At 46.0% G+C, this 16,794-nt stretch overlaps 2 protein-coding genes across 2 annotated transcripts; both read left to right on the top strand.

The window, feature by feature from the left end:
• Positions 1-4,290: 4,290 nt before the first annotated feature.
• LOC125539171 (uncharacterized) lies at positions 4,291-7,828 on the top strand. The gene is made up of 2 exons (XM_048702544.2): positions 4,291-4,822; positions 7,503-7,828. The coding sequence occupies exons 1-2, from the start codon at positions 4,579-4,581 to the stop codon at positions 7,541-7,543; spliced, it is 285 nt and encodes a 94-aa protein (XP_048558501.1). The 5' UTR covers positions 4,291-4,578; the 3' UTR covers positions 7,544-7,828.
• Positions 7,829-9,785: 1,957 nt separating this feature from the next.
• LOC147986183 (uncharacterized) lies at positions 9,786-11,665 on the top strand. The gene is made up of 3 exons (XM_087544532.1): positions 9,786-10,078; positions 10,561-10,632; positions 10,714-11,665. The coding sequence occupies exons 1-3, from the start codon at positions 9,902-9,904 to the stop codon at positions 10,825-10,827; spliced, it is 363 nt and encodes a 120-aa protein (XP_087400658.1). The 5' UTR covers positions 9,786-9,901; the 3' UTR covers positions 10,828-11,665.
• Positions 11,666-16,794: the final 5,129 nt, after the last annotated feature.

Raw genomic sequence — 16,794 nt, 5'->3', positions numbered from 1 at the left:
ACTTGCTGCGTCAGGCTCGGACTTATTTGGTCTAAAAATCTATGCCCCTTGGGTGATGAGGCTGATCAAACTGCACTCTACAATTTTGTATCAGCCCTCAGCCCGAAACCATCGCATCTTCCTGCTAGATGTGGATATCTCTGCTGAAGCAATATACCCTGAGCCTGCCAAGCAACCAATAAGTCTTCAGAATGTCGAACACCAGAGCTTCACGCAGAATGTTGAAGGTGTTGAAGCCATGTCCAGGGTCTATCCGATGGCTGGCACTACACGTGCACCAGCATCAACTGAAGCCATAGATAGCACAAACGCTCCAAGACCCAAGAAGCGTGCTCGTGTCCTCACTGACCGAGAGCTTCTTGTGGCCCTTCACCAAAAGCAAGATAAGCATCACGACTGGCTGAAACGTCAGATGAAGAGCCTCTTGGTGGATGTCAATCGTCTTCGAAACCTGGCCACCAAGAATGCCTTTGTTACACATGAGACTTGCCGTCATACGTGGAAAGGGCTCTCAAGATCTGCACTGAAGCTGAACTTGAAGAGGATGGCTTCACAGAGCGCTTCAAATTTGACACCACACCTCCTAGGAGGGCTGTGATGCGCAACACACCGTCACTTGACGACTCTGAGTATTCCTCATCTGCTACCACCGTCACTGCGAGGATCATTGATGAAGATGATGATGCTACTTCACCACCACCCGCTTCAGCACCTCAAAGCTCAGCACCGCCAAACAACTCCACCGACCCTGCTGCGCCTGGGAACGCGTAGAAAACTCTATGTCTTCAAACCTTTTTGGTCATTTCTGACAAAAGGGGGAGAAGCATATGATGTTTATAGTCTTCAAGCGGGTCAATATGGGCGGGTGCCTTATTTTGTTATACTTTGCTTCGTGTTTACAACTCTTGGTCTTGCTTCATTTGGTTCTTTTGAGTTGTAAACACTAAAACTCGATGGTCGTCTGCTACTTGTTTACCTCTCTGTTTGCGAAGATAAATTCCGCATGTGCGACGATAAATTCCGCACTCATCTCATTCTGCAGACGTCCATTTTCCATTATGCATGTCATTATCTTCATATACTTTCACATGCATAGTGGATTGTCATCATAAGCTGAAGCTGATCTCCACAAGTACAACCTGCCATGTGCATTTGCATTCCAAAAGCAAATTAACTTATATGCACATCTTCAGGGGGAGCTCTTGCAACTTATGAAGACAATTCCTTTACAAACTTCACACTTTATATTCCCCGTTGAAAACTTCAACTAGTTTGTCATCAATCACCAAAAAGGGGGAGATTGTAAGTGCATCTAGTGCCACCCCTAGTTGGTTTTGGAGTATTGACGACAAACCTAGTTGAGGGGCTAATGTGTTTGTGAGAATTGCAGGAAAACACAGGTAGAAGTCCCTCATGGATTCGGTTTTACTACCAGAGATGACCCCTAAAAATGTATGAAGACATTGAAGACAAAGGTGGTATATGAAGATATTCACATTGAAGACTATGACAACAGAAGACGCGTTATGAAGCCTATGGAACTCGAAGACTTAGATCTTTCATAGTTCTTTTTATTCTTTTTGAGTCATAGGAACCACCGTACTGTTAAGTGGGGTCCAGGAGAACCAGTCAGAATGACTGAAGTGATGCCTAAATCAAAAACCTATGTCTTCGAGTGAAGACAATGAGAGCGAATCTTGTCCAGAGCCGGACAAGTCAGCTTTGCTTGTAGCCCAAGTAAAGTTGCCATGAAAGTTCGAAATCTGACCGTTGAGACACATGTCAGTTCCTTAGTGACCCAGGGTCATTTCAGACAAATCAGGTCGGGTTGCCAAGTGGCTATAAATAGCCCACCCCCACAACCATAAACGGTTGGCTGCTCAGATTTCAGTGCACGGCTTTTGTCGTTTGAGAGCAACCCACCTCGAAGCCTTTGAGAGAAAATTCCTAGTGAGGAGAAAAGCCCTAACCACCCAGAGCCAGAGTAAATTGGGCATCACTTGAGTCTTCTTGTCTGTGTGATCTGAAGACTTATTACACTTGAGGACTGTGAATCCTCCAGACGGTTAGGCGTCGCGTTCAGAGCATCCAAGAGACATTGTGGATTGCCAGTGAACGAAGTCTGTGAAGGTTTGGGAGTCTACCTTGAAGACTTACCAGAGTGATTGGGCGAGGACTAAGTGACCTTAGCTCAAGGAGAATACGGTGAGGACTTGGTGTCCTGAACTGTGTGTTCAGGACTGGGTGTTCGGGACTGTGTGTCCTAAGGTTTAAATACCTAGCCGCTCCAACCAGACGTACAGTTGTCACAGCAACTGAAACTGGTCCAACATATCATTGTCTTCAACGAGTCACTGGTTTCATCTTCACTTCCTTCCCTTGCTGTTACTTATTGTGAAGCCATTGCATGCTTGCTTTATCATTTGTCTTCACAACGTGAATGCATGATCTGTGTGGCTTCATAACTTCTTCCCACTTGATCCTTATTACACTGAAGCTGTTTGTCACTGTGCTTTCACTCTGTTGAATACATGACCATGGCTGGCCTAGTGTAATCTAACTTCCGCTGCATAGTAATAGGCATAATCTTCACTGTTTGTCTTCAGAACTCCCAAGTTTTGAAGACTTTCATAAAAATCGTCTATTCACCCCCCCTCTAGTCGATATAACGCCTGACCATTGACTTTGAAGTTTCATGGTGGAGTTTCCACTGCAACTACCCATGCAAATAGAGGATATATTTACAATACATTGATCTAGTTTCTTGAGCTAGGTATCCCAGAGGAGAAAGTACAAATCGATATATCTTTGGGTGAAACCGCTTTGAGTATGATGGTTGAATCATGTCAATGACTAATGAATTTCCCATGTTCTACTGCGGGTAACTCTTCCATTTCCAATGCATATACCCGATGGATCCAAGCATCTCATGGAACCCTCTTTCTTCACTCATCGTCGACGTCTCTCAAGTACTCACATTTGGACCCTTGAATCACAATATTATGCTTTTGCCCACTCTTGTGCTTATTTTTCATAACATTCAACAACCACAAACTGAGGCTAAGAATATCGCTAATTGAAACATCACTAGAATATTTATAAATAATAAATAAAATATTATATTCTCATGGTGAGTTCATGTCCTAGCCGTCCAATTTCCTCCCGTCACGGTCCCACCAAATCTGGTCATATGGGTCGGGACACCCAAAGACCTGGCCATAGGGATTGGCTTGGCAAGCCAGATAAAAAACCAGCCTGGCACGACACGGCTGCAGGCCGACCAGTGTTGCATTTCAGTCTAAAAAGCTAAGGAAAATACAAAAAGACTTAAAAACTAAAATAATTTAAAAAATTAAGAAATAAAATACAAAAAATCTAATGGGGGCATGTCGTGCCTGACCTTAAGGCCTGGCTTCGAGGATCGGCCTTGTTCCATGGCCGGTCGAAGGTCGGCCGGTCCTACTCTTTTACTCGCATGACATGCCCGACCAATGTCAGGCCAAAAATCTATGCCCGTGGGCTGGCCCGGGAGGCATGGCCCATATGGTCAGGTTTGTGTTCCACTCTGCCGGAGCACATTTTCTAGTGATTAGTGCAGACTGCGTCAAATCCTATTCGACGCCTTATGTGCCCATTATTGGTTATTTGGTATGCAATGCCCCCCCCCCTTCTCTTGATCTAAATGGGTCAGCCCATCTTAACGCACCAGAGGAATCTCCCGTCCTCGGTTTTGGGAAGCTCCCAGAAGCAGTTTTTTCTTTTTTTGTTATTTGATTTCTAAACCGTTTTACTTCTGTTTTATTTTCCCATGTTCTTTCCTTTTTCTTTTCTCTTTTTCAAATGTGTGATTTGTTTTTTCAAATTCGTGAGCCTCTTTAGAAAACCTGTGGGATTTTTTCAAATCCGCGAACCTTTTTTTTTCGAATTTGCGAACTCTTTTCAATTTTTACGAACTTTTTCCCAAAAATCCGCAAACTTTTTAAAAATTCACGATTTTTTTTCAAAATTGATGTTTTTTTTGGTTCAAAATCAATTAACTTTTTTCAAATTAGTGAACTTTGCAAAAAAGATTGATGAACTTTTTCCAAAATCAAGGAACGTTTTTCAAAGTTGCAATTTTTTAAAAAAATCTATGAACATTTTCAGATTTTTGATTTTTTCCCCATACTTGTGAACTTTTTATTGCGAACCTATGAAGTTATTTATTTATTTATTTTCCGAAAAATTCAGATTTATTTTTAGAAAAGTCAAAACGGTTGACTGCTCAGGTGACCGGTTAACGCTGGCCGATCAACCATCGACCCGAGCGAGCGACGCGAGGGACCATCGGCCTTTGTTGGGCCAGGCACAGGCGAGCAGCGCGTGAGCGCGAAGAGGAGGTCTCGCTCTCGCAGATTCCACCCCACCCCGCCGCGCATGCTCGCCATCGGCGTGCCGTGCCGTGCCGTCCCATCATCCGATCCCAAATCCGCAACCCACACCGTCCCAATCGTCCGCGCCGACCCCCGTGATCCCTAAGATCAAGACAATCCCCGGCCCGGCCAGCCCCCGCCGCCGCCCCCTCCTCGCCCGGCGAAGATGCACCTGTGGCCGTCGCTCCGGATCCGGGACTCGTTCAAGCACGCCTACCTGGAGAAGCTTGAGTTCAACCTCGCCCACAAGAAGCGCGCGCAGGGGCAGGGGCAAGGGCGGCAGGGCCAGGACGGGGACGAGGCGCCTCTGCTCGAGGGCCGCTCGTCGTCGATGGTGGCCACCGCGTTCGAGCTCGCCTGCGAAGCCGCCATGCTCCTTTCGTGCTGCTGTTGCTGCTTCTGCTGCGGCGGTACGTCCTGATGATGCCATTTCTAACAATTTCGTTTACTGTTTCGCATCTCATTGCCAAATTATGCATGCTGTTGCCCTCGCATACAAATTAAGAAAACTGACCCCGCAATTTTTTTTAAGAAAACAGAAAAAGAAATGAAAGAATACTCACATGTGACTGATGATGAAATCGCTTAGGATTCAGATGGTACTGGAATGTGCAACTTGATGCCTTAATACCATGATTTGGTGTTGGGATCCACTTTTGATCGATTAGACTTGGTTCTGCCTTGTTAACTTATTAGGGCGTCAGATTATGCTTATGCTTATATTAATCAGATATAAGAAAGCATATCCTGAATGTGCACTCAACTTTTTGGATAGGTTTCCTACCAATCGAATAACATAATCCGGTAGACACAGGGAACACTAGATGTAATCTTTAGCTCCCATCATGGTCATTATTTTGTTGATCAAATAATTAAAACTGTTGCAACTTATGGGCTGTTTTTTAACTACTAAGAAGAGTGGTGATGGGATATGGTAGTGTTACTCCTTGTATCCTTGTGGACACAACCTATACTGAAGAGCAGCATATTATTTTGGCCCTGATTGTAGTTAGCTTTCCTAGCTACATTTACATTGATACTGAAACTGTGAAAGTAGGCTATTAGAACCACCTGAGTTTGTGCTCTTACTTTTTTGGAATTAGGGCATACGACGTTTTTGGATTGGATGCATGATTTGGTCATTGCATTATTCACTCACCAGCTTTGATGGTCCTCCCTTTTCCCTTCGGAATTTTTTTGCAGGGGGTCCTCCCTTAATATGTTAATGTGGGCCATTTTCAGGATACAATTAGTGAACTTGTCAAATTTCTAGTTTAACATAATGAATTAATATGTTGAGGATAAAATCATCATTTTCAAATCATCATGTGGTTATCCATTTTTTGTTGAAATCCTCGTAGCCAGATTACATCCTAGACTAAAAAGTTGATGACTATACATCTCATGTCCCACATGTTCCTCTGAAACCTGGATACATCTCATGAAGAATCTGAATACTTTTGATGCGAGATGGATATCCACGACCCATCCAGGGATACCCCCCTAACCAAGCACCCTTAGCACCTCCTGATTCTGGCCAGTGGCATTGGAAACGTATATAGTTTTCTCCCATGCCTGTTGAAATTGTACATAGACTGGATTGAAGGGTAATTTCTGGAGGACAGAGGATACTCTTGGTTGCTCGGTAGGAAAATCATAAGTTGCTACAGGTCATAGGCTTGCCTCGTTCATCCTGAAATGCTTACAATGAAGAGTTTCAACAACTCGATTTCAGATCCTAACCAGGCATGAGTAGTGACATAGACCCTGCAAATAGCTTTGAAATATGCATATGCATAATGGACACTAATCCTAAAAACTATGTGCATAACATCAATTGAACACTCAGCATCTGGTTCCATGATGAGTTGATTGTCACAAGCAGCTAAGGTCCAAAATTTTCGTGTTCATATGTTGTCCAGGTGACACTTACGTGGCTTAGTGGCATCGTACAGGATCTTGGTGGTCAAGTCCACACTCTTCTATAAGTCCAAGATAGGCTCCATGCAAAAAAAAGGTCCAAGATAGGCAGTTCGTCCTACCTATTCTCGTTTCAAAATTAGTATGCTGTCCAATGTGAAGCTGTTTTGTGGAGTAATAAACTTCTACGCAAGAGCTGTGGAAAGAATTGCCACACCCTGGATATGTAAATTGCAAGGGCTATCTTGGTATACTGCTACGAGCTTTAGGTCAAACACACCCCTTTATCTGTACAAAAATTATGGCTGGTCGGTCGGCCGTACAAAAACAAGCAGGAGGAACACCTAAGTTATTCGTGAATATCAAGGAGATTAGGACAGGTGGAGGATAGTCATTAGGAGATGAGATGTTTAGGAACTGAAGAGTTGTATCCTTGTATGATGGGATAATAGCAGGTCTATGTATCTAGATAGACAGACAGGTTAGAGACAGAGAAGATAGTTTGAATTGTTTTAGGTAAGACATAATTTGAGTCGGTTGGTTACTCAGTTTGGCTGTTCAGGTAGTTTAGGCTGTGCTGTATAAACAAGCTAGCATTTTAACCTTTTTTGCATGCAATCATTGAAAAAAAATTCGAATAAGCCTCAGAATTTCTCTTCCGCTTTAGGGATGAGCCCTGCCGACGAATTGAAGAGGGTGAGTGCCCAATCCCCTGTCCTCTGATCATTATCCTATCCCAAATACTCGTTGTGGACTAAGGTCCATAAATGTACATGAATAGTGTAATCTGGTCACCGAACCTTTGGTTTGTCTCTGTCTGTTCAGAATATTTGAAAAAATATATTATCTTCTTTTCAACTTTTTTATGTTATCTACTTATCTCCTTTTGCACAAAATACGAGCTGTAGCTAATTGCCGTCCTGTCTTCAAATTATGCAATTTGTTTTTATCACAAATAAGTTGGAGCTGCAGCTGATATTCCTTGCCCCTTTCCACATATCTTCAGCACTTTAGGAGATCACAAATTTACAACCTCTGTTCTGTTCCATGTCACCACCATGCTCTTTTTCACCTAAAAAAAGGCTGCTACGTCTGCTCTCTGATTCATGATCTTTATATTGTCTAGAGATTTGTGTAACTTCACTCTAACCAATCTGTATGATGAATCAGCTTGTGGTGGTGAGGAGGACGATCCTCTAACAGCTCGCTGATGCCGGACGCTGAGAGCCACCTCCAGAAGCCAGAGAACTCAATAGATCAGGAAAAGCATATAATGCATGCAGCTGTGACGGGTCGTACTCAAACTAATTGTACATATGGAGTTTCGATCTTCTGCTGTTGTGGCCCGGTTTAAAATGCCACTGACAAGTAGTCTTACTGGCGCATTTCCTATTTCGCAGTAGGAAATTTCTGCAGTGCAGGCTTCATAATTGATCTGTATACTCCATAGCCGTATGTACATTCAGTTTCAGGGTATGTGCAACTGCCATTTCTCATTGCTGTGCTGTCTCGTGCTTCCCACATTGAGTCTTTGGTCCAGACTCCGGAGGCAGCTGATTGCGCGTCATTGCATTCGTAGTTTGCCTATCCATCTCTTAAGAGAACTGAGAATTTGAACCAGTATGTTTCGGTTCGGGTGGGCCTTGTTTACCTGATTATACTCTTCCTATGCAAGCAGATGTGCATGTAGTACTCGGTACTCCCTCCGTCTGAAAATACTTGTCATCAAAATGAATAAAAAAGGATGTGTCTAGAACTAAAATACATCTAGATACATCTTATTTTATTTATTTTGATGACAAGTATTTTCAGACGAAGAGAGTATAAGATACATTTGTCAGGAAGAACAGAGGATGAATGCTCATGAACAAGGATGATCACGACTACGAGCCATGAATCTGCTGGAGCACACATGTCCAGTTGCTCTTATTCACCCACCATATATTGGAAAATGCACCGAGAGCATACAGATGTCCCCTAGCAAAATCATTGGAGGTCAGAGGATTTTTACAATATTAAAATACTCTCGTAATAGACGTTCGTCCCGCTTTATAAATAAAGCCACCAACACATCTATGCAAAAGAAATTCCACAATGTTGGAACAGAAAAATAGTGGGACTAGAATTTCATATTTATTCATGATCCTACAGGGTTTTGGTTTGTATGATTACATCCTACTTAGGAATAATTTCTTTAGAACTCAAACTACATATATGAAAAATTCCTAAGAATTGTAATCCTTCATTTCTTTAAATGTCCTTTTTGAATCAAAGAGACCCTAAGGCAAGTCATGTTTAGCTCTCCAACACACAAGGGGATCTGATGAAACCCAAACACAAACTTATGGGACCGTCGGTTCCTTAATCGTTTGGAAAAATAAAGTCAGCGTCAGTCAATTTTCTTCCTCCCCTAGACCCCCCCACCCACGGACTGCTGGCTTGCCTGCTACCGCCCCCGCAACCGGCCGTGCTCCAGCGCGTCTCGCCGCCGTATTGTTGTGGTCGCCAACCATCCCTCTAAACATCCCTGGCATTAGATCTTCTCCAACTTCCTGCGGAAACTCCCGTCCTTCCACACAACGGTATCGCCAGCTCGAAATCTTTATGTCTGAGGCCTCATGATGTCTCGTGTATCACTACGCTCGCCGTGGCGCCTTCGTCTTCGGCCTCAGTGTTTTGCAATCGACGGAAGGAAAAACAATTTTAGACACACAAAGATCATAAAAAAAATAGAAATTTAAAGAATAATCAAAAGGAGCTAAATTGCGCAGGTCATGGCCTATCACAAAACTCAATATTTGTTATCAAGATCAACAACACGAAGGCAAAACAATGGTATATTCAGGTGGATGTTTTTTTAACACATTACAAACACATACACACATACGCTCACCCCTATGAACACATGCACACACACCTTGTCCCTATAAGCATCTTTGAAAGACTGAGTCAGCACATCATCTTGAGATTGATTAAGTCGTTACAAACATCTTTATAGTCGACGGGGATGTCTTCTCCCATTGAACGCACATTGTCAAAAGGCTTGAAATAAATTCAGAAAAATGTGAGCAGTCGAACATTCAATGTAAGGACTTAAACTCTGATGGGTTGAGGACACAACTGTCATCCTAACGATCCAACCAGATATGTTGTTGGATTAAAAAAGGGACTGTCTATTTTGCATTTGATTGATTTTCAATTGGGTATCATTCAAATTTTCTGACCACTGTCCTGATGACAGCTGTAATTGTAGAAAGCTACCCATAAGAATCTACTCATTTCCACGAAAATGGGTCGGGCTAGAAAGACCCGGTTGTCTACTAAACCTCCAACCGATCTCTTCCAGCAGCTTCCCTGGACCACACCTGACAAAAGAGAAGAAAGGAAGAAAAACAGTTAAACCCCATGCTTGAACTTGCCTCCCAAGAAAAAAAAATAAATCTCACACTTCTTCCTCCCCCGTCTAAACTGATCTCACCTAACACACAATCACCCTCTCAACGCTCAGAACCAAACATAGGAGACACCATGGGAGGGGGGATTGAGAAGAAGATAGAACAGGAACAGCCATGGAAGAGGAGCATCAAGGCTCAGCAACAGCACAAAGACACATGGCAGATAGGGGTGTACCTGGAGAGAACACAGAGGGGAGATCTGCCACTAATTGCTGGACTCTACAGGAAGAACGTCCAAGAAAGGATCCACACTGGACTCTACAGGAAGAACGTCCAAGAAAGGATCCACAGGTCAGCAAATCTTCTAAAAACTCCATTTTACTCCCAGTTATGCTCCTGATTTTGCTCCCAATTTTGATTATTACATGAAGTTGACTGCACAAAACATGCCAAGGAGATGATTAGTAACAGTGTAAAGGAGAAACTAGTAGTAAAATCATCAAAACAGAGAAAATCATCATAGTTACAGAACAGAAAATGGAGGACAAGAGCAAGAAAACAGACCCCTTACAACTATCAAAAGCAGTAAAAAGACAAGACAAACAGCAGCATGGTTTCAGTATACATTGCAAGTATCAGTTTAAACAAGCCCCTTACAGCTATCAAAAAGCAGTAAAAAGACAAGACAGACAGCAGCATGGTTTCAGTATACATTGCAAGTATCAGTTTAAATTTTCATTCACAGAGGAGCAATTACTGACGGTTTAATTTTTCTTAAAGGGTTACATATATTACTGTTGAGTTCTGACAGTTTAATTTTGGTGTTACTGCAGATGGAAAGCAAGCAGATAACATTCAAAGAGGAGCAATTTCTCTCAATGTCACAAGAAGAATTGATCCTAAATGTGAGTTGCATTAGCAAAATAAGTCAAAAACTTTAAGGAAATATATATACATGTAATTGAAAAGTTCAAATACTACTGCAGGATACATTTTCATTCACTGCGCTTCTACAATTTGACATTATATACAAGGTAAAAGAGACCTACTACTCTGTACTATACACAAACGACACTGTTCATACAATGAACAAATATTAAAACTTTTGAAATGATACTTGCGGGTTCATTCAGGGAATTCGCCTGTGAACACATTGTCGGAGTAATTGGACATGGATATCCCGAAGACGGCGAGACAAGAATTCAAGACATCGGGGCTAGCAAAGCCCCTCAGTTCAACTACCTAGCCGGCGGCCGGCTGCTGGCTGCTGGCTGCTGACTGCTCCACCAGGCCGACTGCTGGCTGCCGACTCCTCCACCAGGCCGGCTGCCCGAAATCAACTGCAGCCTGACGCGACACCGACATGACGGCCTTACCCGGCACTATTCATGTGTCACCCCAACCATCATGTACAGTGTCACCTGTCCCCTGGCACTATTTATGAAGTGACCCAGGGGACAAGCATGACACCCCACCATGACTTGCCCATGCCACCATATAGCTTACTCTCTAAGCTAGCCATGCCTATATATATGGGCACACATCCATCCATCCAGGATGGACTCTCACGCACACACCCACAAGCAAGTTAGCTAGCAAGAGAGCTAGCTAGCCATCCATCCATCCACTCCCACGGGCAAGTATGCCCAAGCACACCCATATGGCCGGAGGCAACGGCCATCATGCCACATACATATGCAAAGACAGATGCCTATGGCACTGAGCTTAGATACAACTCTAGAAGCACTCTGTACCAAATATACCAGATATACTCAGACATGCAGGAGTAAGGGTATTATCTCTCCGGAGAGTCCCGAACCTGGGCAAACTACCGCATGCTATTCGCATACCCGCTCCCGGGACTATCAGCAGCAGTCTTGCCCTCACACGAAGCCACCTTGTGACATATGTCGTCTTGCACCCCCCGTTAGAATACCACGACATTTGACGCCCACCGTGGAGCAGCACTATGCTACCGCGCTGCTGCTGGTTTCACAGTCCAGGCGGGACCCTTTCATCATCGTCACCGCGGCGTCGCGCCGTCTCTCCGGTAGCGCTCGGGGGCCCGACATCGACACGCTCCCGAGCGGCCGCACGGGATGGCGTGTCCTCGTCATCGGCCTCGCCGTTCTCGCCATCAACACCGCGGCATCGCCGTCGTCCCTCCGTTAGCACTCGGGGGCTCGGCATTGACACGCCCTGGGGCGGCCGCACGGGACGGCGCGTCCGCCTCGTCGGTCTCGACACGCCCCGGGGCGGCCGCACGGGACGGCGTGTCCGCCTCGTCGGTCTCGACACCGCTGAGCCTGCTCAGGCTCATCCTGCTCACTTGCATCTGCTTGCAAGCTAGCTAGATGCAAGTCAAACCGTGGTCATACACCATCCATACACTACTCAAACAGTGTTGGTCACTGACCATGCAATGCTCGTACAGTGGCCAGACACAACACAGACAACGCATTCGCGCACCCATGCCTGCAGGCCCTGCTCGCACACTGCTCTGCACGCCCGCGTGCGCCCCGCCGCTCAGCCCCCGTGTGCGTGTGCATTGCGTCCTGGCCGCATCTAGCGCCCGCACTGCTCCCCGCATTTCCTCCCTGGAACGCGGCTCGGCCGCGCGTTGCTGCAGCCCCTGCCCGCTGGTCCGCTGCTCCAGCTCTGGTGTTCTCCCGCCTCAACCAGAAGGTCTGCATCGGCCGCTCCGTCCGCTCGCGCCTCCGCTCCGTCAGCTCCTCGACTGAGCACCAGCAGCGACTGGGCGCCGCGCCCGCGGTGCTGCAGGCCGCCGCACCCCCGCGCTGCTTCGCCCCCGACGTCCGCGCGGCCCCGCGCCCTCTGGCCGGCTCCAGCTCCAGCCACCCCGGCGCTGCTCCTCTGCCCGCTGGCAGTAGCGCACAGCGGCTGCCTGCTCGGCCTCCGCGCCGTCTCCGCGCAGGCCGGCCTCCGCGCTCAGCTGCGCTCCTCCGGCTCCGTGCTCGTGCCCCGGCCTCCGGCACTGCACGAGCACCCGGCTGCTATTTCCCCGCGCCGTCTGGTCGCGCGGGTCCCGCTCCGCCTCGCGCGCGCCCGCAGTCGGCCTCGCCGGGCTCGCCTGTGTCCGCGTGCCTGATCCGGCTGGCCGCTGCGCGCTCGGCCTCCACCTCCGCACCCGGCCTCCAGCCGCTCCCGCTCCGCCTGCTTCGAATCCGCATCCCGCGCGACCCACTCCCCTCTCTGCGCCCCGTGGCCGGCTTCCCATGCCTGGGCTGCCTGCTTCGCGCCCGCGTGCCGCGCCGGCTTCTCCTCGCCCGCGCTGGCTCCGTCTGCGATGCCCCGCCTCGCAGCTAGCTCCGCCTCGCAGTCGGCTCCGCCTGACCCGCGCCGCCTCGCAGTGTCCTCGTCGTCCCGGCCCGCGGCTGCACGCCCCGGCCGCCCCTGCGCCAGCGCGGCTGGCTCCGCGCCCACAGCGCCTCGCACCGCGCTCCGCCTGCCGGGTCGCCGGCGCTGGCGCCGCCTTCGGCCCCTGCGTGTGCTGGCTGCTAGCCGCTCCAGCCGGCCTCCGCGCGCGCCGGGTGCCCGCCTCTCCAGCCGCCCGCAACGGCCGGGTGCCCGAGGAAGCAGGGTCGGCTGCCTAGCCGGCTGGAAAAAGAAAAGAAGTCAACAGCTGGCTCCAAAAAAAACAAATGCCGGGTGGACAAAAGTACGTCCGAGTGCTCGTCCGGCCCAGCGGGATCCGGCTTCTAGCCAAAGAAAAAAAATGCCGGGTGGAGAAAAGTCAGTCCGAGTGCTCATCCAGCCCAGCGGATGCCCAGCGGATCCGGCTGCTAACCAAAAAGAAAAAAGAAAGAGAGATGCCGGGTGCTAAAAAAAGAGAGAAAAGAAGTCGGCTGGGACAAAGAGAAGAAAAGGCAAACCCGTTAGGATGACCCGTCCACCTGCTTTGCCACTTGGACGGTCAGTCGTGACTTGCGTTGTCGGTAGTGCCAAGCCGGCTGGTCTGCCTCCTGCTCCGACGGCACACCCAGCGGGTGCACTGACGCACTCCCGCGAAGAAAGAAAAGACAAAGTAGTTGCCGGGAGATCCGACCCGACTGCTCAGTGATAACTCACAAGTATAGGGGATCGCAACAACTTTCGAGGGTAAATTATTCAAACCAAATTTATTGATTCGACACAAAGGGAGCCAAAAAATATTCTCAAGTATTAGTAGCTGAGTTGTCAATTCAACCACACCTGGAAACTTAGTATCTGCAGCAAAGTGTTTAGTACCAAAGTAATATGATAGTGGTGGTAACGGTAACAAAAGAGTAATGAAAGAAAAGTAATATTTTTGGTAATTTGTAGTGATTGTAACAATAGCAATGGGAAAGTAAATAAGCGTAAACCAGTATATGAAAAGCTCGTAGGCATCGGATCAGTAATGGATAATTATGCCGGATGCGGTTCATCATGTAACAATCATAACATAGGGTGACACAGAACTAGCTCCAATTCATCAATGTAATGTAGGCATGTATTCCGAATATAGTCATACGTGCTTATGGAAAAGAACTTGCATGACATCTTTTGTCCTACCCTCCCGTGGCAGCGGGGTCCTTACGGAAACTAAGGGATATTAAGGCCTCCTTTTAATAGAGAACCGGAACAAAGCATTAGCACATAGTGAATACATGAACTTCTCAAACTACGGTCATCACCGGTAAGTATCCCGATTATTGTCACTTCGGGGTTAACGGATCATAACACATAATAGGTGACTATAGACTTGCAAGATAGGATCAAGAACACTCATATATTGATGAAAACATAATAGGTTTAGATCTGAAATCATGGCACTCGGGCCCTAGTGACAAGCATTAAGCATATCAAAGTCATAGCAACATCAATCTCAGAACATAGTGGATACTAGGGATCAAACCCTAACAAAACTAACTCGATTACATGATAAATCTCATCCAACCCATCACCGTCCAGCAAGCCTAGATGGAATTACTCACGCACGGCGGTGAGCATCATGAAATTGGTGATGGAGGATGGTTGATGATGACGATGGCGATGAATCCTCCACTCCGGAGCCCCGAATGAACTCCAGATCAGCCCTCCCGAGAGGTTTTAGGGCTTGGCGGCGGCTCCGTATCGTAAAACGCGATGATTTCTTCTCTTCTATTTTTTCTCCTCGAAAGCAAATATATAGAGTTGGAGTTGGAGTCGGGAGGTCTCCAGGGGGCCCACGAGGTAGGGGCGCGCCTCCCACCCTCGTGGACAGGGTGTGGCCCCCCTGGTCTTCATCTTTGGCGAGGATTTTTTATTATTTATTGTAAGATATTCCGTGGAGTTTCAGGTCATTCTGAGAACTTTTGTTTTTTGCACATAAAACAACATCATGGCAATTCCGCTGAAAACAGCGCCAGTCCGGGTTAGTTGCATTCAAATCATACAAGTTAGAGTCCAAAACAAGGGCAAAAGTGTTTGGAAAAGTAGATACGACGGAGACGTATCAACTCCCCAAGCTTAAACCCTTGCTTGTCCTCAAGCAATTCAGTTGACAAACTGAAAGAAATAAAGAAAGAAAAATCTTTACAAACTCTGTTTGCTCTTGTTGTTGTAAATATGTCAAGCTAGCATTCAAGTTTTCAGCAAAGATTATAACTAACCACATTTGCAATAATTCTCAGGTCTCATGATTACTCATATCAATAGCATAATCAACTAGCAAGCCATAATAATAAATCTTGGATGACAACACTTTCTCAAAACAATCATAATATGATATAACAAGATGGTATCTCGCTAGCCCTTTCTGAGACCGCAAAACATAAATACAGAGCACCTTTAAAGATCAAGAACTGACTAGACATTGTAATTCATGGTAAAAGAGATCCAATCATAGTCACACCCAATATAAATTAACAGTGATGAATGCAAATGACAGCTGCGCTCTCCATCTAGTGCTTTTAATAAGAGGGTGATGACTCAATATAAAAGTAAATAGATAGGCCCTTTGCACAGGGGAGCAGGGATTTGTAGAGGTGCCAGAGCTCGTTTTTGAAATAGAGATAATTAATATTTTGAGCAGTATACTTTCATTGTCAACATAACAACCAAGAGATGACGATATCTTCCATGCTGCACACATTATAGGCGGTTCCCAAACAGAATGGTAAAGTTTATACTCCCCCTCCACCAACAAACATCAATCCATGGCTTGCTCGAAACAACGAGTGCCTCCAACTATCAACAGTCCCAGGGGGAGTTTTGTTTTGCAATTATTTTGATTTAGTTTGCATAAAGCATGGGACTGGGCATCCCGGTGACCAGCCATTTTCTCGTGAGTGAGGAGCGGAGTCCACTCCTCTTGAGAATAACCCGCCCAACATGGAAGATACAGACATCCCTAGTTGATACATGAGCTATTCGAGTATACAAAACAGGATGATTATTTGAAGGTTTAGAGTTTAGCACATACAAATTTACTTGAAACGGCAGGTAGATACCGCATATAGGAAGGTATAGTGGACTCATCTGGAATAACTTTGGGGTTTAAGGGATTGGATGCACAAGCAGTATTCCCGCTTAGTACAGGTGAAGGCTAGCAAAAGACTGGAAAGCGACCAACTAGAGAGCGATAACAGCCATGTACATGCATTAAAATTAATAAACATTGGATGCAAGCATGAGTAGGATATAATCCACCATGAACATAAATATCGTGAAGGCTATGTTGATTTGTTTCAACTACATGCGTGAACATGTGCCAAGTCAAGTCACTTAAATCATTCAAAAGAGAATACCACCCCATCATACCACATCATTGAAGGAAATATGCCCTAGAGGCAATAATAAAGTTATTATTTATTTCCTTATATCATGATAAAAGTTTATTATTCATGCTAGAATTGTATTAACCAGAAACATAATACATGTGTGAATACATAGACAAACAGAGTGTCACTAGTATGCCTCTACTAGACTAGCTTGTTAATCAAAGATGGTTATGTTTCCTAACCATGGACAAAGAGTTGTCATTTGATTATCAGGATCACATCATTAGTTGAATGATCTGATTGACATGACCCATTCCATTAGCT

This window comes from Triticum urartu, chromosome 2A, assembly GCF_056163025.1.
Source record: "Triticum urartu cultivar PI428250 chromosome 2A, HENAU_Tu73, whole genome shotgun sequence".
Lineage (NCBI taxonomy): Eukaryota > Viridiplantae > Streptophyta > Magnoliopsida > Poales > Poaceae > Triticum > Triticum urartu.
This window is presented reverse-complemented; position numbering and strand designations above follow the sequence as displayed.

Coding starts and splice junctions, on each gene's coding strand:
- LOC125539171 (XM_048702544.2), top strand. CDS start 4,579: ATGCACCTGTGGCCGTCGCTCCGGATCCGGGACTCGTTCAAGCACGCC. Junction 4,823..7,502: donor TTGCTGCTTCTGCTGCGGCG/GTACGTCCTGAT, acceptor ATGATGAATCAG/CTTGTGGTGGTGAGGAGGAC.
- LOC147986183 (XM_087544532.1), top strand. CDS start 9,902: ATGGAAGAGGAGCATCAAGGCTCAGCAACAGCACAAAGACACATGGCA. Junction 10,079..10,560: donor GTCCAAGAAAGGATCCACAG/GTCAGCAAATCT, acceptor GTGTTACTGCAG/ATGGAAAGCAAGCAGATAAC. Junction 10,633..10,713: donor AAGAAGAATTGATCCTAAAT/GTGAGTTGCATT, acceptor ATACTACTGCAG/GATACATTTTCATTCACTGC.